At 37.4% G+C, this 23368-nt stretch overlaps 1 protein-coding gene across 4 annotated transcripts in view; it reads right to left on the reverse strand.

Annotated features, from left to right (window-relative positions):
* Positions 1 to 335: 335 nt before the first annotated feature.
* PPP1CB (protein phosphatase 1 catalytic subunit beta) overlaps positions 336 to 23368 on the reverse strand; it is a 55163-nt gene continuing 32130 nt past the window's right edge. For all 4 annotated transcript variants that reach the window (XM_017744832.1, XM_017744833.1, XM_008641722.2 and 1 more), the window contains 7 exons: positions 17104 to 17235; positions 13513 to 13743; positions 13061 to 13165; positions 8221 to 8292; positions 4997 to 5148; positions 3310 to 3444; positions 336 to 2689 (listed from right to left, as the gene is read on the reverse strand). In XM_017744832.1, coding sequence (XP_017600321.1) covers positions 2585 to 2689; positions 3310 to 3444; positions 4997 to 5148; positions 8221 to 8292; positions 13061 to 13165; positions 13513 to 13743; positions 17104 to 17235 — 932 coding nt within the window. In that variant the 3' untranslated portion in view covers positions 336 to 2584. The remainder of the gene's footprint in view (positions 2690 to 3309; positions 3445 to 4996; positions 5149 to 8220; positions 8293 to 13060; positions 13166 to 13512; positions 13744 to 17103; positions 17236 to 23368) is intronic.

Here is a 23368-nt window from a genome sequence, read left to right on the forward strand (position 1 = left end):
TATCTTTTCTACCTCTCCCAGAACAGACAATATTAAAAGCAGAGATCTATACTAACCCTGCAAATGTAAGCTGAAGTGGCTAGTTCTGTTATGTATCAGACTTGCTTTTAGTATGGAATATCAGTCATATCTGTAGGGGTGAGATTATTACATCATGTGTGTTTTCCAACATACAGGATGATGAGGGATATTAGCAGACATCCCAACTCTCCAGAAATCAAAACAGCATTCAAATAATTTCCAAATGACTGCTGCTATATAAAAATAGCAATTCTTCAGAATACCAGTACCAGATGTGGCTTACTAGTGCCATAAAATAAACTAAAAATATCCTATTTCTTTAGGACACAGAAGAAGGCCCGAAGACTTTATTTTTCTTTTGACATAGCATCTGTAACACAAGCGAGCATGTTAGGTACTCACATAACATACAGCTTTACACCTGGACATTTTATGATACAGAAGACATTGTTCCAGAAACTAAAGAAAAAAATGGAAAAGTGTTAATCCAGATGTTTGGTTACACAGAGGCTGGCACTTGGTAAAACCCAGCATTTTCAAAACTTGCAAAAGTAAACCTCAAGTAAGCAATGACTTAGAGCAGGAAGTTACCATGTCAATGCTTACAGGTTAGATTTCATTAACTACCTCGTCACAAACTGCAGTTACTCTCACACAGCTCTCATCACTGACTTTCAAGAACAAGTGTCTTTGAACAACATCAAAACAAATCTACTTCGACATTTTATTCTAAGCATTGAAAATGGTGTTTGCTTCAAAGTGGGGTAAAATAAACCATTGTTCAAAACCACAGACCAACCCAGTATAAATCAGTAACACATAGATATTTTGTAAGATTTCCTTTTTTTTAAAATACAACCAACTCCACACATTTTGAGTAACAGTCAGGTATGTTAAAATAACCAGTCAGACTTCATTCAAATGAATTAGACAATTTTTACTAAATGAAAAAACCTACATTTAAAATATGCATTTAAAACAAAATGGAATTAGAAAAGAGACTTAAATCCATTTTAAAGAACTTGCTCACTGTGTCAGAAATCAATATATCTCTTGCATTATATAATGTGCCAGTTCATAAAACGCAAGTTACCAGAATCCTCAATTTAACATTTTCAAAGACAATACTGAAGTCAAGAGTTTTACATCTACTGATGCACATTTAGAATGGTATAAATCTGCAGCCTTCCCCCAAAGAATCTTACAAATTTGACAGTATTCAGTAAAAGCTTTTGTAGTTGTGTCCAATAAGGATTGCATCCTAAAGCATCACAAACCTGTGCCTTTCATTTATCCTACTATATATTTTGTATCTTCTCTATACCTTGCCATTTGCCAATGTTAACTCTTTTAATAGAGGAGAGAACTGAAAAGAAATACTGCATAACTCTTGATCACATACAGAAATTATTGCTACTATAGTACACTACAAAGCAGAAGTCTATACAATAGTATATGAAATTTGATCATGAAAATCCAAATGATAGAATCTTCAGTGACATAAGCCTTACAGTAAGTTGGACATTCCTGTAGCATTTTCAGCTCACCACCCATCATCTAGCCTATTGTATGTTGATGAACAACCATTTAAACACACCCTCTTATGAAAAAGAATGTCAGCTTTCAAAGGCTTAGCAAATAAGGATCTTCATGTTCTGTGGAACTATGTAAGATGAATTTTGATACAGGTAGGAAGTTACCTGGAAGCTAAGCATGCCAAAGGTGTTTCATGCTAATAAAAACTAAAGCCAAGGTACGACTTAATCAAGTTACCAACTAATAGGCAATACCATTTTTGTCCTAAGTTAAATGAAGTGCCATCGCACAGTGTAACGTCAATAATTTAAAATAGTGTAGTGCACAAATTCATTGTGTGGCAGTTTAAGTTAAAAGGTCAGGACAGGTTTTTCTGTCTTGATGTATGTTGGCTGACCAGCTGTCCAGTCTGGGCATTTGGGACTCAGTTTGCCTTTCAATCACTACTTTACTATAAACTTTGCATTATAGTGGGGCACATGGCATTATGATGAAAAAACAGGGGATTAGGGGGAGGATAAGAGATCAATGGCTGTTCTAGAAAGCCCCTCCTCATACCAATTTCAAAAAGCCAGGAAATAAGACTAGATACCATATTTGCATCATTCTAGCTACAAAATAACCAAAGAAAAAGCAATCAAGCAACAATAAGACCACATTACACAAATGGAACATCATGCTCTCATCTGGTTTAACTATGACACCAAGTTTTAATTGGGATGTTGGTCAACTTTAAAAACCGTGGTAAATGTGAATATGTAGTTGCAATAGTTTTTTCCTAATTTTTTTTTCCTCTCTATGCTGGATATTAGAACTTGGAGCTATACTTGTTACAATACAGTGTCGCACATCTTTCTACTAGAAAAAATTAATAAAGATCCTTTACCCGTCTCTTTAAGTTAAACGTGTGACATCTTAAAGGGTGTCAAATGGCTGGATGGTTTTACAGTGCACACTTATTATATACTGTAATATGGAGTTTTGTCCTTGACAGATCTGATGGTGTTTTCTACATTATTTCCTTTCTTCACCTCTTCTTCGGTGGATTAGCTGTGCGAGGTGGAGTGACTGGACGCCCAGAATTCAGTCCACCATACTGGTACTTGGCTTTCTTTTCAGATGGTTTCAATATCTTAGAGAAAATAAAGAAGTTCCTTTGAGTCAGCAACAACTAAGAACATTTCAAATACTGTTAAGCCCACATGAAACCTTGTTCAGTAGGAACAAGAGGGGTGAGGATAGTGGGGGAGAGGAAATCACATCGCAATCCTGCAAATTTCTTACTTCTACATGCAACAGTAATACTAACTCTAAATTCTTCTAGTGCTAGCACTATGTTGAGGTGGGAAGGGGAAAGAAAAGGGGCTGAAAACACATCCAGGAAGGAACTAAAATCTGAACAAAGCAGCCATACTAGAAGGCTCCCTATAATCCATTAGTTTGCATAACTGTGTACTCTGATCACTAGGTATGACAAAAAAAATAACCCAATTAAATATTAAACTTTGAAATGAGCATTTGAATAGAATTAATAACTTAATATGCAGTAGTTTGGAAAACATCAAATCCCAGTTTTCTGGAGAACAGTTGGTTTGCAGTTCCAGTTGTTCACAAATGCCAGCCTCCTGTGCAGTCCTTGCTGTAACCTAAGAATATTGCTCTATGCTAACCATCAGCACATCAACAAGCGCACTAACTCGGTCCATACAGCCCGCCACCTACAGTCATACTTAATGCCCACATATACCATACCTGGAAGGAACACATCAGAGTTTCATCCACACTCATCATGCCCCCTGCATTGTCAAACTCTCCACAATAATTTGGAGCTGAGAATAGGGTGACCAACTGCCGTTTAGCAAAGAATTCGTATCCATCTTCAACCACCTGTCAACACCAGAGTAAACAATATGGCTTACATAAGCAAAGTAATTTTGAAGAAAAAAAAAGAATCTTGAGGAAAACTGGACTTTATATTAGAAAGATGCAGGAACTCATCAAAAAGCTGATTTATGTCTTGACTTTCAGACAGGACAAATTCACTCATTTTGTCTTACCTGACATTGAATGCCAGACCAGGTAACATACCCATGCCCATATCTGACACTTCAAATGTTAAACACACATCAGCTTGACTGTTCAGTATTTTCATAGTTGAAGTCCAATTATGCACTGCCAGTGTAAGGATTCCCAGCATTTTATGCTTTATACACAGAATGTGGATGTTTGACCTAATTAGTTTGGAGCACACAAGATTTGGATATCACCTTCACTGCAACTTGTAACAATTAAGTTTTGCTTACATTGGTTTTGATTACACACAACCTCAAGTGTAGGTGATTTTAGAGCATCAAAATTATTTTTAAAAAGAGTGATTCTGCCGTATCTTCCCTAAGAGCACAATGCAGCTTTAAAATAATGCAAGTAGTACGACGCATCAACTAAGGATGTTCCTTCTTTCCCAAAATAAAAGCTTCATGTTACAATGTAATAAAACTAGTGCACCCAACTGCTTACTTTGGTGCAATCATCATGATCTTTTATAAGACATCAACCTTCTTTTATAAATAACTGAATCAACTACATGAATATAGGAAATTGGCAGCAATCTTAATCAGCAATTAAGAAATCCAGTCAGCATATGGAATGAATACTACATCTTTTCTAATGTTTTAGCAGTAAAATTACTAAGATAAATATTTAAGTGTTCTAATAGTGTACCCAAGCCTAACAGTGACACAGAATAAAGAGCCTATTTTTGTTTCACAGCAGGGGAAAGCTTCTAAAATTGACTAAATAATGGAACTGAAATGTTATACAGGAAATTGAAACCTGATGTCCACCTAACTAGCACTCTTGCTTAAAGTAACCTAATAAAAAAAGTGTACTAAAGATTGACAATGCAAAAACAGCCTGACTGAAACGTGCAGAAAGAAAAACAATCCATGCCAAAGTACTCCAGATGGCTGAACCAAAATACAGGCAACAGTGGAAGTTTTTATGTACAGAATTGTTTGTAGAGAGTCAAAATGCATTTAATATTTCAATGAAGCGAAGCAGAGGTAGTTTAAGCCAGAACTACCAGGGAACTGTCTACTGCTGAAACTGAAAAACTCAAACTTCAGTGTAAATCTCAAATTCAAGTCACTCTGCCTCTTTAGAGCCTGGCGACTTTACCTCTGATGTTCACATACATCCGTCTAACATTTAACAGTACAGAAGGAAGAGATCAGTTGAGAAATCCAGCATTAGTATTCTACTCCACTGACATTAGACACACAGTTCAACGTGAGCCAACAGAAGGACACAGCCTTTACAGACCCTTTATCAGGAAGACCTTTTTTCTCTAGAAATAACACAGTGCAAATTAAATTTCAAATATATACTACTGATAAGGAGCAGGAGAGGTTTTAAGAAGCAACAGCAGCAAAATTCATACCTGATGAGCTCGACAGATCAAATCCAGATCATGACGATTCAGAAATTTACTGACCACATCAGCACCAAAAGTGAAAGAGACCCCACGATCATTTTCACCCCAACCTTGCACATCTTTGTCTGGGTCAGACCACAGCAGGTCACAGAGCAAACCTTTGAAAGATAGCACAAGTGAAGATGCCAGTCTTAGGAGATATTTTATGATGTAAACCAGTTCTATTGTAATTACCAGAGTAACTCTCCTAAAGAAAATAAGCCTTAACAATAAATGCAGCAATATTTAAACTGCAACTCAAATAAAGAGTACAGTCTGTGTCAATTTGGAGTTTTCCCCCTCACCACTGAAAATGCCTTTAGATGAAAAAAGTCAGAGCCAAACAGTTCTCTGAAATAATTTTTTTTTTTTAATAGTCAGTGTGTTTACAGTGAACATTTGAGGAGTTTAAAAATACTGAAGTGCTTGTGTATTAAAAGGCAACCATCAATTTCACAGCTCACCAAGAAAGCTTAGTGTGAAAGCTGCGGCAAATTTAAAAGTCCTATGCAAGGCCAATCAAATGCAGCAAGTAAATTTGTACCATTACATTTATGAACATGGAACAGCTTTGATTCTTACCTTTCCTACCATTCAGGAGGAACCCTAGGTAACTAAAACAAAATGTAACACAGCAAAACACTGATATATTGCTTCAGGTAGCGCTGTCAATTTGCTTGGACCCCTGTTGACTTTTTCAAAAAGCCTCGTGACAGCCAGTCTGGAATTTAAACTAGAACAATAAGCCTCTCTGGCATTTTAGCACTGGTCAAGATATTTTTTTTTGCTGCCAACAAAAGGTCAGCTAACTCTGGAGTTAACACTGGCTATTTAAAAAGATTTCTCTAGATCAACTGCAATGCCTTTGCACATATAGAACTTTCTATGAATTTTCACATAAGAAAGAACCAGGCCAATCCAACCACAACACAAACAAACCCCCAAACGTTTGAAAGGCATTTCATAGCTTTCCATGAAATTGTACTTTCTTTACCTGTGATGACCCATAGGTATTTAAGTACTTAACAGCATTGTTTCACAATCTCCTTCATCTGACATTCAGAAGTTTGATTTACATTTACATCTGGTTACTTGCTAAGCAAAATATTGAAGACGTTATTTCTTAAATAACAGATCCTTCAAGCTGTAATCAAGCAAACCAATGTCTGAAACGTATTGTGCAACTAGACCATTTCATATTTACATATGTTTATCAAATGGTCTTTGGCGCCAGACACAGCTCCTCGCTAACAACAGGCTAAGATTTTATTTGTTTTTAGAAGACAAAGAACAGAACAAGTACAACTGCATTTTAGGCAACATTTCTATCTAGAAATAAACTACTGAATACAGACAGTACATGACACAAACTTAACTTTACTGAAATGTAGTTCTGTATTGAGTAACTTGTTTTTCAAAACAATAGTTGCACTGCAATCCCTAATGGTTTCTTACCATGAATTTCCAGCAAGTGACAGAAGCTGCTTGTCTCAGCTGCTTAGCAAGTGCTTCCTCTTCTATCCTCTCCCCAAAATCAAATCATCTTTAGGGTCATACATAACAATACGCAAATCTGTCCTAAGAGATCTTTAAACTGCATTTGAAGTTGAAAAGGCTTTTTTCATCAGGCTAGAAGAAGCCATCATAATGATCTAATCCTGGCACAGCCACATGAACACCTACCAAAACTTCTGTATCAACACAAACATTCCCTGAGTGACACTCCTTCACAAAGGGATAGCTTTGAAGGGCTTGAAACGGAAGTTAGACTACTTCAGTTTATTTTTCATTTTCCATGAGATTTACTTCCATTATGTAAAACTGGTTTCCTTAAATAAAGGATGAAGACCTTTGTCACTGTAGCATAGCACACATGCCTCTGATGGGACATTTCATTTTCACTCTGACAATACACACACAGCTATTGCTTCTGAAAGCAAAATTAACACAACAAAACACTACACAAAACAAGAGCCTTTAAAAAAAAAAAAAATCTCTATACCTATTTTTAGGAGGTACTAAGAAGAGAGATGATTTTAGTGGAGTGTCCATGGAAACAAGAACAATATAGTGCATTCCTGAAGTGGGGGTGGCTCAAGCAGTATTATTCGCCTGCTGAATAGAACCATCTTTTCTGGTAACGCTGATCTATGCAAAGATTGGCTTGCTTGTACTGACATTTATTTGGTTATGCATTGAGTGAATAAGTAGCATAAAAGGACAAGCAGTGTAGTAATTTATACTCCCAAAACAACCATTCACCAGTCTACAATGCTTCTCACTGTCAGGACTGTATATACTGGCTTGCACAGAAGTGGTGTTGTTTAAGGGACAGTAGATATATTAACATTAGTCCCTGAGTTACTACCATGCATCAATATTAAGGAACATTATAGGAAACAGAATTCTTCTACTACAAAGTTTAACTGTAATTGTAACTTATGTTTAAAAAAAGATTTAGATCTTGTATCTCCCTCTGAAAGTTAATTTCAGACCACTGTTGAAATCATCACTTTAAAAACTATCCCATTGTACTGCTCAATAGTCTTCTCAATCCACTAGTAAAAAATCTGTAATAAATGAGACACTGAGCAAGATTGATTAAACCATTCAAAAGAACATTGCACAGAAACCACTAGCAATTTGCACCCAACATTTATAAACAGAACAACAACCTATCAGAAGAAAATTTCACAACTAATACATTGATAGATGCAATTGAAATCCCAACTGCAGTGAAGTAAGAGCTGTACTTCTCAAAATTAAAGAGGAAGGAGACAAATAAAGAGAATCCCAGATACTTCAACACTCAGGAAGCTTTGAACAGTTATGTTATTGGATAGAGTAAAAGATTTGTGTGTGCCCAGCCAAGGCAAGGGGACTAGCTATTCAGTTTCCTATATCTTTCATTAGATTTCTAAGATGTTTTTAGGGAAACTTGTGAATAATGTATCCAAACTTGAAAAACATACCCTACTCTGTTATGACAAACAACAACAACACATACAACAGCTTTGAACATATCCAACAACATAGCCATCATGAGGAACAAGACTCACACCCTACACAGGCACCAAGGAATACTGTACTATGAACAGAGGCTGTGTTAAGTCACTACATTGCTTGCACAGAAATTGATCAAACCTGTTTCACCATTAAGACCTATTTACAGTAAATTCCATGTCACTCACCTGTGTCAGGAACATCTGTAGGTCTCATAATTCTCCGGATCTGCTCCATTGACTGGAGATCTGGAGACAGTCCTGTAAAAGTACAAGAAAACAAGTGACTCATATACACATTTTACCTGTGGAAAGGGTTCCAGAGAACACAAGGTTTGAGGTTCAAAGGCACACTGCATCCATTGTTTCCACTGCAACATAAACAAAAGGCAGTTTGCTATAAGACAATTACGTTGCTGAATAGAGGGACAGAGAATAACGCAAGTGAAATTAGCAAGGGGTTCTAATTACCATCCTTTTAGCCATGGAAGTTGTCATCTACTGTAGCTCAGCTGCTTAAGTCAATTATAAAATCACAGTACTTTGATTACTCAAAAAAAAAAAAAAATCACTTAGTACAGACACAGCTATCTTTCTACAGTTTAGCCATTAACATGCAATTACAACTAATTGCAACTAAAGCACGGAATTCCAAAGCCACCCTTTGAAGAGTTTACACACCCTAAAGCTCCTCTGCTTGGGGCATACAGGCATAAAAGAGAGCCTACTAAATGCCCTAGCATCTTAACATGTCCTTAAATAAGGGTCGTAGGTGTCTTAAATGACTTAGGCCAAGGTATCTAATTAAGAAAGCTGCAAATTTGAAAATAGAACATGAAGACCTAATTTGTGATGAAACATATTTCATGTTAACAAACCATATCCATTTGACTCAGTCCAGAACTCTGAACAGGACAGAAGAAAGTTGTCATTGGAAAGGGGTCACCATGTAAAATAATTTCAGCTAGTTTGCACAGTGGCAATGTGTATGTTACAAGAACAATGATATCTGACAGGAACCAAAGCATTTGATACAGACTTGAGGAACTTTTCTTCAAGCATGAAGATTTTAGATTATTTTTGTTGAAGCAGTCTTATGGTAAAAGCCTTCTATCATCATCAGCTTGCTAAAGCTGTCTATGCTATTACCTTGACGTTGCAAGGACAGCAGAAATCTGACAGTGAACTACTTAAAGGGAGTATTAGTCAAGTCTATAAACACAGCAATACAGGAATAATAATGTAAATTCAAGTAGACAAACAGCTTTTAAACTGTACTGAATGTATCACTTCCCCTTCCCCAGATCTGATCTATTTGCACAGACATTACATTAGCACTCAGCACCATACCCAGAGATTGTAAGGGGCAGTCTCAGTGAAATAAGCACAACTAGTTTGTGACTTTCTATGACGTTACAGCTCTCAGCATTTCAGGTTGCACCCAAAATACATCTTTAATCCCTGGAAGTGTTCAAGGCCAGGCTGGATGGAACTGAGCTTCCTGGTCTAGGGGAAGGTTCCTTGCCCACAGCAGGGTCATTGGAACTAGGTGATTTTTAAGGTGCCTTCCAACTCAAAGCACTCTATGATTCTTTAAAAGCAAATGTTATTACAAACCATGTCTCAGCCCTGTGGCTGTTGATTTTTGTGCTATTTTACACTATTGTAAAATAACAAAACCCTACAGAATTGCCTGCAGGTTTGCAGACTTCTTTGCAACCATTTCTTTTCCCAAGTATTTTCCTAACTCCCCCTGCACAAAAAGAAATGGCTAATGTCTCAAATTCATACCTACAGAGAAAAGTCCTACATGATCATTGTTAAATGAACGATATAAGAATGCAAACACAAGCTAAAGCTCACTCTAAAGCTGCTGCCACTACAGTGATTGCTGTAAACCTACAGCGTACTAAAAGTATACTATTAAGTTGTTTTGTCACAACAGCTAAGCACAGAATAAGTATCTTTCAGTATACTTAGTACCCTATCTTTTTGAAGCATAAGACCACCTCTCCCCTAAGGGAAAACAGAAAAAATTGTCATTACTCCTGGCAGACTCATCAAATTTGATTTTAACTACTCTGACTGGGCAGAATTGGTAAAGTAAGTGCGATGGGTACTGACTTTATTGTGTAATCTTTGAATACGATGTAAATCAAGTAGAGTTAAACATCAACATCCATTTCATTGTCATTAATGCCACAAGAAAAACAAAATTCCAGAGCCTGAAAATACTACATAAATGCAGTATTTTACTGTACAAACACAACTCCCATCTCAGAGCTTAAATCCAATGTGGTAAGACCAATGTATTCCATCAATATGACACTACAATATGGACTTCATTTATAGAAACTTGAAACTAATCATGTAAGTTCTCTAAAGATCAGAGCTAGAGAGTGGTGTCATAGATAAGAGGACCAAAGCTGTACAGAATACAATGCAGAGAAAAAAGGAAGTCAGGAATGGTTATGGAATAAGCTTTAATGAAGTGAGATAAAGAGTAAAGTCAGAAGTTAGTTGAGAGGACAGCCTTAAAAAAAGGACAAATTATGAGATGTATGAGGAACATGGGAAGAGAGGGAGGTGATGGAAAAGATACGATGAAAGATCTTTTCAGTAGCATGAACTTTTAGAGACAGGGATAGCAAGAGTGGTTTGAGTTATACTGTAAAATGGATAACTCAAAACAGATGCCCAGAAAAGTTTAGGTAAAAGAGATGACTCAGGATATGAAGCTATTGTAGATAGCCTACTACTAGGGGTTGAAGTTAGGTGCCTTTTGTTTTACTATGTTATGCGGTTTTGCAAAGTTTTATTATATCCCAGAGGACAATATTTTTAAAATAAACTATGCAAAAATGCGCAATATAGTAAAAAAGGCACCTACCTTATATCTACATGCTAGCTTCAACCTCCAGCAGAGTTGAATGGTTTGTGTTGCTGCCTCAGTGTCTATTAGAGTAGTAACATCATGAAAAGGCGTTGACAGTCCATTACTTCATTGGATCTGGAACGCAGTTTGGATAGGACTGGAGAAGAGTGGAAAAAGGGCAAAACTTATTTCTGTGCTGAAGGTCCACTTCCATTTATTAGGAGCACACAGCACATTAGTAACCTTTTCACTTTACTTCACAGCTGCAGATCAGTTGACTGACAATAATTTCAGTTACAGACTAAGCCCGTACAAGTTTAAGGGGCAATTAGCAATGAGTAAGGAAGTAAATACTGCTTTTTCCTAAGAGGATCCTTAAAGCATACTACGCACAAAATAACCTCTTCTTTAGTCAATTAGGAAAACTTAATTCCCACCCCCCCAATTACAATGAAACTTTAAATCTTTTTTCTTGAAAAATAGCTCTCGAGGCTTCTTTCTCATAGTGCAGGTCTCAAAATGCATACACACAAAACTACCAGTTTTGTCATAGCATTCTGCTCAACCTGCTAAGCTGCTTTGATTATCTTCCACCTAAACTTAAATGTTTGCCTGAAACACTACAGTATTTTGTTGCTATTCCTTCACTGTTTTCCAAAAAACCCCCCAAAATTCAAAAACATATGTTGATAGTAAAACAGTAATTCTTTTACATGCTGGTTTGGAGGCAAATTTATTACATGGGTTTTTAGCCACTGATACTTGTCTACCTACGTGCAGAAGTGACTTTATATCTCATTCTTAAAACTATGAGATCTAGTCTTTAAGATAGGTATCAGTTCTCAAAAAAAACCCACCACCACACTGCTTGAGAACTAGATTAAAAGATGAGCTGTAAAAAAAAGAAGTATTTTAACATGTCAATGCTACCCAGAGGCTGGCAGACCGAACTGTATTACTGCATTAATTATGTTTTTACAGGGACTTAACATCTCAGAGCATATTATGTGTACAACTCCATTAGCTTTCTCTAGCAGGCATTAAAGGCAGAAGCTTTCAATACAAGATGCAAGAATACTCCAGATCATTTTTAAAGCACATTCCATACAGGCATATCTTGCATTGATACCTGTAATTAATAAAGGCAGGATGGCAGCCATCAACAGAACCTCATGAAGTCTGGAAGAGTCTGCTCAGGAAATCTGGGGCAAACACTGTTTCTAATTCCAAAGGGAGGTGTTCAAACTAGATGTTTCTGCAGTGCTTTCATTTCCACTAATTTCCATTTCACTGGCAACACAGGCGTGACACCTACCAAACCATTTCTAGATCACTCAGTGCAAGGCTTATTAATGGAGGCAGTTGCAAATACAGCTGCAAAATGGCAGGATGGCTCCTACTACAAGTAATTTCAAATTCTTGACAACTGTTTGACACTGCAAGCTTCTGAAAACCAGTTAAGCATCACTGCCTGTAAAATCATGGGGAGGCCTGTTCTACAAAGAAGAGAGCCCAAGTAAGTTCCAGTATTCAGACAAGTCACAGCCCTCAGTCAGATCAACACCAAACACTTTTTTCAGTACAAGAACAGAGCAGCACTGGGACAGGTACCCATGGAATGCAGACTGTCTAGCAGCAAAGGCTTTATGGAGTCCATGCAAGCCATGTCCATTCCAATGTTAACAAATGTCTTGCTTCAGGCTGCAGGCTTGACTGTGTAACCTCAGAGGTCCCCTCCATGAAAGTGTTGTGAAAACAGGCCAAAAGTATAGACCCAAAAGTAGAGAGCCAAGGTTACTTGTGAAAGCCATTCTTCACTGCTGGGGATGCTAGTGTTAGCTAAGGCTGCACTGATATACAGTAACAGCTCACGTGGCAAATTAGGCAATAATTCTAGCATTAAGTATCCTTCAGAGAGATACACTGAGGGAATACTTACAGATGCACTTCCCCTCAGGCACAAGAGGGCCACGTGTATCATTAAGAATGACACCTGTCTACTGACAAGCACACAGAAAAGCGTGACCTTTACAGACAATACAAGGTTAAATATCTCCAGCTAAATATCAGGTATGCACAGCCACACTCCATTTTGGTATAGCATTTACCCAAAATCAGTTGAGATACAGCCTTTAAAAGAAGCCATTAGCTTACCTCCATGACAACAGAAGATCTTCTCATCCACAATGGCTGCAATAGGCAGACAGTTAAAACAGTCTGTGAAGGTCTTCCACAGCTTAATGTTAAACCTCCGCTTGCCTACGAGAACAGTGTGTGACATTAGGAAGAGAAAGCTGTTTTTTTAAAGCCAACCTGTAATACATATCACAGCCTGAACAAAAATGTTAGCAAACTGTCTTCATAGGGTTTTATTTCTGTTAGCATACTTAGGTCTCAATCTCTTACAACAGCATTTCAAGGACAGTAGAAGAAAAAACAGTAATGCTCCAGAGTGACTTTAACCTTGGCTGGAAAGTATTTTTAGAAAGTTTCAAAGCAGGTTCACAGAATATTGAAACTCTTGCAATACAAGAGTCACTACTACAAGTGTTTCCAAAACACAGTATTAGTCTGTTACAGTCTTTCAAAAATAGTATTTTTCTTACATTCATCATAAAATCCATAGATTCGATTGATGCTCGCACACTCATGATTTCCTCTTAGGAGAAAGAAGTTTTCTGGGTACTTGATTTTATATGCCAGTAATAGGCAAATCGTTTCCAGAGACTGTTTGCCTCTGTCTACATAATCTCCAAGGAAAAGATAATTAGCTTCTGGTGGGAATCCTCCATATTCAAATAATCGAAGCAAGTCTGTATACTGACCATGGATATCACCTGAATAAAAACAAAATGTTTACTGAAGATTAGTGCAACAACATAAAGACTTACACAAGTCAAGAACTTAAGCCAGCTAGTTAAGTTTTTATTCAGTGAACAGTGATCTTAAAAAAGGCACTAATATTACCTTCAAAAAGTGGCAATATGCATCACAAAGGTAAGAACCATGCTAGCATTAAAAAGCTGAAGTACTCACAGGATATAAATAACTTGCCATATCTGCAGAACTGCTATGTCAGGTATGAAGTCAATCTGAAACCCAAAAGCTACAGAAGTCTTTACAATAAAGCATAAGCTTTCTAACCAAGCCTTAACTTGTATAAATTAAAACAAAGTTAGAAAAAAACCCTCTAATTGAACAGGTATATGACCAGGAAGCCACTGTATCAGGAAAAAGTCACATTATTTTCTGCAAAAACAGATCAGAAAGAATTCAAACAGACTGGAGAGAAACTGAACATTGTGATGGCAAAGCACACTTACTTCAAAGGTCAATTCCCATAACAGTGCTGTACTAAGAATCCCATCCCCCAGCATTTAGGCTAAATCTTCCTTTGACGCACATAACAAGCAATACAGAGACTCAAAGACTGCCATCCCTTACAAGGTACTCAACCCTACAGCTTGTTCTTAGGAAAAATACCTGTCATGCTACTCTTCACACTTCCAGCTTTAAAATTAACTAGGCTTTCTACAGAACAGCTCTGTGTGGCAATTATACCACCACAGTGTATCACATCACAGCAGCCAAAGCTAAACTATCCATGAGCTGTCCCCACGGGTGAAGATGCAAAAGTGGCTCTACAGTAACTTGCAGCACACATGCAGCATATTCCAGCTGACTGGAAAACTCATTACCAGAGTGACTGGATGCAAAACAGATATGCCAAAAGCCTTCAGTACAAGCTGTATGCTATTTAGATTCAATACCTCCTGGTACTGTACACTAAGCACTACATAAATGTATTTTCACTATTGCTGCTAGTTCAGTGGCAAAATCTTGACTTTGCTCACCAGAGTTATTTTCCAGTAGAGCACGAGCTACTATGGCCTCAAAAGAGGGAAAAGAACAACCCACACAACTTTTTTCACCCTAAAAAAAAAAAAAAAAAAAAAAGGTCCCAAAACCTGTATGCTCCCCGGTTCAATTCTTAAAGCATACAGTGGTAAGAAGAATACATGCTATATTACATTCCTTTAAGCTTTCCATGAAAAATGCAGCACTTCTTCCTTTAGGCAGCACTCTTCCATAACTATTTCTCACTCGGGGAGAAGAATCACTTTCCAATTTTCTTCTAATGAAGGTGATCAATATCTACTACTCAATTTCAGACAACTTGAAGCTTCACTGTCTAAAATCTTTTTCAAACATATGTTGCAACAAGAATGATTCGTATTCTAATTGATATTTAGAAGTCTCCAGGTCACAGCCTGACAAAACCAGAAGACTCCTCAACGAATCTTTTCTATGCTGAGTCTAGGGTTCCAGAACCATGTTATCAAATCCCCAGACTCCAGCACTAACAGAATTAACTACCAAGTAAACACACTACAGAAAATACTATCATTGTGTTGTCTATAACTACTTTCAGTTACACACGTGCACCAAAGGGACAAATGCACTTAATGGGTAAAAACATTTTACAGAAACGATTTTATAAAGGGACCAAGGCATTTACCATTCCATTCAAGGCACTTAGCATTTTAAGATACAGCTTCGTGTGAGCAGAAGTTGAAGTCTGCCAGATATAAAGACTTATGTTAAAAACCACATCTATTTTAAAATGGACATTTACATAAGAGCACCTTTCATCTTACATTAAAACACAGCCAATTGAAGATGTAGAGCTTATTTTGAACTGACTTGATTGTAAGACAAGACAATCCTATAATGGTTCCTCAGGCATTGCCTGAACACACTAAAATAATAGTTCAAAGCAGTACCAGCTGCATCTTTTGCTTTTGGTGAAAGCAATCATCTTTCTTTCACTTTTATCGAAATGCAGCTTTGACAATTGTTCTAATATTAAATTTAGATGCACCTGACACTTCCTGGTGCTTTCACTGTGTTTGGAATCCGATTTAAAGATAAAAAATGCCCTATTTAACTGTGCATTGGCTACCCTATTATTGCACACCTAACAATGCTTTCAATTGCCTCCATTTAAGCAGATGAGGAAAAGCTAACTTTGAAGTAGGCCGACTATTCTTTGCAGACCTTGACTTATGTACAATCTACCTGAGTTTCCATGTTTTCTTCATCTAGGAATACAATAAGACTATACTACAGTGAAAAGTCTAAAGAAAACACAATGTGATAAAGCTGCACTTTACCTTCAACTTTATGTCATTAGGCTAGCTGGGCTGGTTTTTCCTCCCCACCCTACCAAGCAATTAGTCATTTAAAAATGACTTTGCCATTAGTGGTTTGTTTGTGGGTTTGGCTGTTTTATTTTGGGTTTTGGTTTTTTTAATTGGTAATATCCTCTCTTAATGTAAGAAACATTGCAGACATTGCATCTGCCAGGAAGAAGCTAATCTGTGTTTGAGGATGTAAGAAGTAATGAATACAAAGAGTGTTTCCCCTTTAATATTATGACACTTTAACAAGTCTAATTCAAGGAATACTAAGCTTTCGAAGACATTGCCTATTGTTAACAAGCAAGTTGAAGGATGATTACAGTCTGGTATTTACAACACTTTTTAAACATTTTCTACAAGCTTGTAGTTACAGTGTACTTCGGAAGAAGTCTAGCATCTTATAAAGGCTTAGCAAGGTAAAAAACACCCATGTTTTAGTTTTGTGTTTCTTAGTAATACTGATGTTTGCTAAAACTTGTGAAGCACAAGGAATTTGTTACATGGTAACTAAACCTAATTTAATAGTCTCCATTCTGTTTTACTCTCCCAATTGAAAGACTAACAACGCTTTCAATTTTTTAAGTGTTTCATTTCACAAGGCCTTTATTTTGTTGATGCTTTGAAGTGAGCAACTGCAACATGCAACATTTGAGTTTTTTAAAAGCACCTAACTGCTTTCTGAAATAGTGATCAGAAGAGCAGCAGCTCTGTGCAAGCAAGGGACAGGTTGCAAAATTTGTACTACATGAGGGCACAAGCAGCCCTTATTGTCAAGGAAACTTGCTCCAGAATAGTGTGAAGAGCATCAGCAATCTACCAAGTGCTAGCCGCCTTTTCCTCACTTAATCCAATCTAAATTGAAAACTATATTCAAGATTTTGAAGACCTCCCTCTAATCTCAAGATCATTTGCCTGTCTCAGTATTCTTCCAATCCCCTGACCATAGAACTAGATTAAAACACCTACATAAAACACATACATATCAAGTTTACATACCACAAATTTTCAGAGGTGCCTCTAGTTCCAGAAGAATAGGCTGGCTAAGAAATATTTCCCGTGATTTTATGCACAAGCCCCGAACTTCTGCTTCGGTCATCTGAACAATCTTCCCAGGACGACATCCTCGTACTGAAATGAGATATTTAACAGTTCAAGGTAACTACCACACAGATATACAGCAATAGCTAAATGCAGATGATCTGTACTTAAAACCTGTATTTGACAAAAAGCCAGCATCACATTCCACATACGTACCAAATACCTTGGAATTATGCTGTCCAATGAATTGTAAAATTAATCTCTGATACTGTGTAATCTGTGCTTAAAGATCTTTATGCATCCAGGTTCTCAGAAGAGAACAATTTAAGCTGTGCTTTTGTCCATATCTGTATAAATAGCAATTCTAAGAAGTATTTAATTTAACAATCCCTTTTATGCTAGAGTATTCACAAAATACTCAAGAAATTCACAAAATTCTCAAGAAAAATCTTGAGAACGGAAAACCTGAAAACATTTCTGCATTAGCACAAGGTAAACTTCTTTAGGACTGTTAAGTTCAACAGGACTAGTTAAATACAAAGAAAAAAATCATAGGCATGATTATGTTTACACTTTCAGCTGCTTTCAGGAACATCACACTAAAACTACATATGAAACTTTCATATATAATGGCTCTTAAATAACTGAAACCTTTACAGCCAAGAACATTCTAATTAGAATGAAATTGAATTCACAAAACCTGTAAGTCAGGTACTCAAGACCTATATTTAGCATAAATTTTCAAAAGCATTCTCATGTCACTGCACTCCAACCAACATCCTCTGGCAAGTTTATCTGCAGCTGCTTCTTTCTACAAGTATCTGTATGATTCCTCTGTCAGAGGCTTTAATGTGTCTTTAATGAGGCAGCAAAATAGAACAAATGTGTCTTCACTTTGGCCGATCCAGTTCAGTCTTGCATCTCAGCATAAAACCAAACTTCAGAGTTCAAAGTAATAAGCCAGAATCTATTGCTGTCTACCACAGGTGAACATCCTGTCCTGCCATCTGTTTTAGATGAAAAGAACATTCAGCATTAAACCATGGTAGTACCTACAAGGGAAAGTAGTATGAAACTTCCGCAGCTCGAATCCAAATGCTTTCAAATTCAAGCACAGTAAGACACTACTCCATAAAAATTTTAGCTGCAACTTCAGTTAGTCTAATAAATTTGTGAACAGAAGAGCAAAAACTAGTTTTTCATGCACAGCAAATTCCTAGGTCACATACTTATTCTCTCCGAAACAGAAGAGTAAGCTTGCAACTTCTTTTTTAAATTAACACAACCTTTTCCTTTTATTTCTGCTTAGTTCCTAGAAAACCTACTTTATATAGGAGATCACTATAATTACATGTAGCATTATCTACATTGTGCAATGAGGAAGAAAGGATAGGAGGGAAAATGGTTTGTCCTAGGTCACCTAGTACTACAGTCCAAAGTGTTAAGCTCAAAAAGCTCTGCTCTGGTTATCACTGCATACTTGTCCCAGTGTAAGTGCACATGTGACCAGGCCAACACAGTGCTATAAATATTTATTTTTAATAAACACCAGACATGCATTAAACAGAAGTTAGGAAGTAGTCATGGGGATGTGTGAAAAGGCAGAACTGAATAGTGGTTTTCAAAAGCAGGGAAGAGATGTGAAATTAGATCCTGGGACAGCTAGTCTGAGTGCCAAAGCAGCAGAAAGAACAGTCTACCTGAAGTTGAGGATATATTGGAAATGCTTAGCTCATTAGAACCTCACAAGAAAAAGGCTGAGGCATATGGGACTTCTTTCTGAATCACTACCAGGTGATAGTTAACACATGGTAAGTCACATTGCTCTTGCTAATTAAGATTTCAACTATACTTGAGAAAACAAACAGCGTTTTAGTAACACTTTTCATGTTGTTATTTTTCATGCATTAAGATGTTGAGTTACATATTAGAAGAATACAAAGTCAGAAATAATCAAGGCGGCTTGCAAGCAATATATGCCTACAGGCTTCCATTTCATCACACCTCAAACATCCGAGCAATGTTCTTACAGGCACATCTTCAGCCCCATTACTAGCAAAAAACCCCAGAAAACTCAAGCTTGACAGCTTTGTACAGGACGTGACTATCCAATTTGTGAGGTACCAAAGTGTTCCAATGAACTTCATTTCAAACGCTTACGTTCCAATAGCTTATAACGATCCCCTTCGGAGACCTGAAACTCCTTTTAATAGGCACAATGAACTGCCTTTATACATAAGCTCCCACCTGAACAAGCAGAGTCTTCATATTACAATGGCTATAATTTTAATTAAACAATTGCTCTATTTTAGACCCATAGCTTGCAAAAAAGTCACACCAAAGAGCCATGCAGCACAACCAGCTTTCCAGTCATGTCTTCCCACTACAGACAGTGGATTCTTTTAACCATAAACAATGACATTCTCTTCTGTATTTAACTACTTTCATTATGTTTTCCAACACCAGAATTATGCCATTTCATACAGATCAAAACTAAGACGTGGAACTGCACACTTATTATATCCACTCTAGTTTTGGAACTCAAACCTGGGAAAGCCCGCTACGTACAACATCAATGTTACCAGAAGCAGCACCAGACTAAGCATTGAGATCAAAATTGAGGTAACAGTTCATGTAGGGCACCCAAAATACTTAAAATAACTTGGATCCAGTCAATATTTCTTACAACACCAGCCTTTAGCTCCCTTTGAAACTCACATGGAGGTTTAAACTTGGAACATTTGCTTTATAGGATTGATGCTTTGAGTGGTGCTGGATTTTTTCATGAGAAGACACAAGTGAACATGCAGCTCCTGACTTCATAATTAACCGCCAGTCAGTGCCTTGATGCTAGCTCTTTACTTCTAACAGTAAAGCCCTAAATGCTGCAAGTCCTCAACAGACAAATCAACCAAGTAACTTATTACCTCACTTCAGATTTTCCAGGCTAAGAGACACTTCTACAACTCTGACAGGTGTATCACTCTCAGAAGAGGAGGCAACACACACCTGATGATCAGTCACTTCCATCCTTTGGGAAGGGTGCAGATCTGAGCCCTCGCACCTTTGCCAAGGCACTCTCCACCCAAACAGTCCCCAGCCCCAGAGAAAACACATAAGTTCAGTTACATTTGAAGTAATACAAAACCTGGGGCTTCATGACAAATAATCATCAATACTAGTTAAGATAAAAGCAGTTTTCTCCCACAGTTCACTGATCAGCAAAAAGGGTACTACATATTGAAAAATGAGAGGCTCCTGTGACCCTGAAAGCCTCAGCACTTCACTGGATTCACAAAGACACTGAAAGGTTTGCCAAGTAGTCATCTGGAACAGATGTGCCACAGCTGTGGTACAAGTACGACTAAGCACTTATTTCAGCAGCTTACATTACAACTAGAATTTTGTTCAAGTTCCCCTGACTAAACTGAGCCTTGTATGTACTGTAAACAACACTGCATTTAGTTTTTCAAAAGCCAAATCCCCAAGAACAGATTGAAGGGGAGGTTCTAAGAACCAGATCAAGAGTGTAAGAGATGTTTTTCATACTCATTTACAAATTACTATAGCTAACCACTCAAGTCATAGCTTCACACATTGCAAAATCTGGAGCTCACAAAAAGCCTTTAACAGCATTTGGAAAACCACCATTTTTAACGGCTGACAGTTACCCAGAGCAGAAATACCGTATCAACATTTAAGGTAAATTAATGCAGATGCTGTAAACAAGCTTTGATTTACATAAATTAGCCTTTCGATATGGACAGTAGGGACAGCAATTCCTGTTGAAATACACAAAAACATGTGCATAGTGCTTTGACAGAACAAGCCTTTCCTGAAGTGAGCTTCAAGCAGAGTGACATAGCAGGGAATTAAAAGAAATAAAAGCAAATATATGCATTGAATACTGAGACTTATTTTAGCACAACAGATCCTATAGTCATCCAAAAGCTGCTATAATTGATACTAGAATAATCTCTGCATCTACACAATCTTTTGTAAGCAACCTTAAGAAGTCCAGTAACAGTAATTAGCAATCTAAGACGTGAGCTGCACAGCTGCAGGTAAGAAAAACTTCGACAAAAAAGAACATATTTTTTTTAATCCCTCCAAACTCATGCCAGAGAGTAGTAGATTATGTAAGCTGATACTGGAAAGAAAAAGGAAAAGTGGGTCAAAAATAGGCTGTTGGAAGTGCCACTTACATCGCTTCTTTCCATAGCCTTTCATGAAATGGAAAAAAATCTATTTAACCTGTTCTGTCATACAGCTTCTGGTGTGCCTTTCTCTAAGCAACTAAGTTGCTCATTTTGTGCCATCACTAGTAGTTTCTTCAATTACTAAGTCAGCTGTGGTATGCACAGCTACCCTAAGCATTTACATGGTGTTGGTCTCCAAGATTGCAGCACCCCGCCTACTAGACGTAACACTGACAATTTTACCATAACATAAAAACCCAGAGACTCCTCCCTAGTATCATAAAGAATTGGGTCAGCATTATTGCTAATAAGCACTCTCCTTTCTCTATACTCTCCTTTTTTTTTTGCAGACAGGCATTTATGTGGCCACACAGTAGCCACACAGTAAACTGCATCAGTGAACTGATATTTTCTTTCTAGAACAAAGACACAACAAATCAAAAGTGTAATCTAAACAGTTCCCCAAGTTGAAGACTACATCCTCTGTGAACTTGAGCTAGGGCTAGTGAAAGAATAAGCAGCTGGTTCTGCTTCTTTTCACAGTACCTGCAGTCAAGCTTATTTCTGAAATCATGGCTTTAGGAATCTATTTTGCCAGAGCAGATCTAAAAAAAAAAAAACAACCCCAAACTACAACACAAGATTGCAAGCATGCAATTTTACAAATTGCGCACAAGCAATTCCCTTGAGCTTACACTCCCCCCCATTCTGTGGCATGTGTAATCGTTGGTGATTAACAGTTCCAACATTTAACTTTTTTTCTTTGTACTTAAAAGTACTTTGGAGTATTTGGCAAATGTTGAACAGCCTGCCAGTAGTAGGAGCAGAACAGATTTGGAAGTTAAAGGTGGCATTACCTATGACTTGGGAAAAAAAACAAGCAGTTCTCACACTGATTTTGGAAGCACGTTCTGAAGTTATCTGCTCTCAGTATTTTTAACATCCAAATTACATACTTTTGTGAGTTTAAGTCAGGAATCCTATACTGGGTTTTAAAAGCAGCTCTCAATTTTGAAAGCAAAACTTCTACTCCCTCAAAATATCTTCTGTTATTTAACTTGTTCAGCTGCCATCCAGAAGCGGCCACTCCCTACCTTGCAGCTAAACAGAGTTAAGCCAGCAACACAAGTTTTAAACTTTCAGAACTGCTGTGACAGAACTAAGCTTAGAATGGCTCTCATTCACGAGTTACACTGGTGGACAACAATAATATAAATGAACCCTTAAAAAAAATCACAATTGAGCAGAATCATATTGCTAAATACACAGCCCTTCTGCAGTGTACCCAGCAAAGCCCTGTACCCTTCCTACCATACATCACCCAAATTTCCCACTAAAAATAAAACAATCAGTCTTCTAGGGAGTTACTTTTCCTGAAAAACTGTGCTTTTATATCCAAGTAACCTTAAAGTCTTTCTAAAATTGCCTTCACCAGATGACCTTGACATTAAGTATTTTGCTGAAGAACAGCAATTGCCTGTGAACTCATTTTAGCAGGCTTATTTAACATCAAACACAAATTCACTGCAGAGTAAGAGACAGCCCAAGCCTTTAATGGGAAAAAAAAAAAAAAAAACCCTAGCAATGAAGTGGCGTTGTTCTACCCAAACTTGAATTTACATTCTTAAAATACATACTATCCAGCAAAATTGATACTCATGGAGAAGAATGTAAAATTGCTTCAGGGGATGCCCCAGTAAGCCCATGAAAACATGCAAGTGTACCTACACCAACCTTTACCCATTCCTTTAGCTTTTCATGGACCACCTGCTTCCTTACATAGAAGTTCCATAAACTAACTGATGTCCCAGTCATTCCGCATCATACATGGTTCCAAGAATTGCTGAATTCAATGTTGAAGGACAAGATCACATGTTCTGTATTTACTGTTTGCTTAAGTACACTTGAACCTAAAACTCAAGCAACCAGCAAAACAGAAGGTAGAAGCCTCTCACTATGCTGTTGTCATGGGTTAGCAGGCATAGTCCCAGAAGGGATGTCCTTGCTAAGGGGTGCTTACAGCT

This window comes from Corvus brachyrhynchos, unplaced genomic scaffold, assembly GCF_000691975.1.
Source record: "Corvus brachyrhynchos isolate BGI_N302 unplaced genomic scaffold, ASM69197v1 scaffold258, whole genome shotgun sequence".
NCBI classification, from domain to species: Eukaryota; Metazoa; Chordata; class Aves; order Passeriformes; family Corvidae; genus Corvus; species Corvus brachyrhynchos.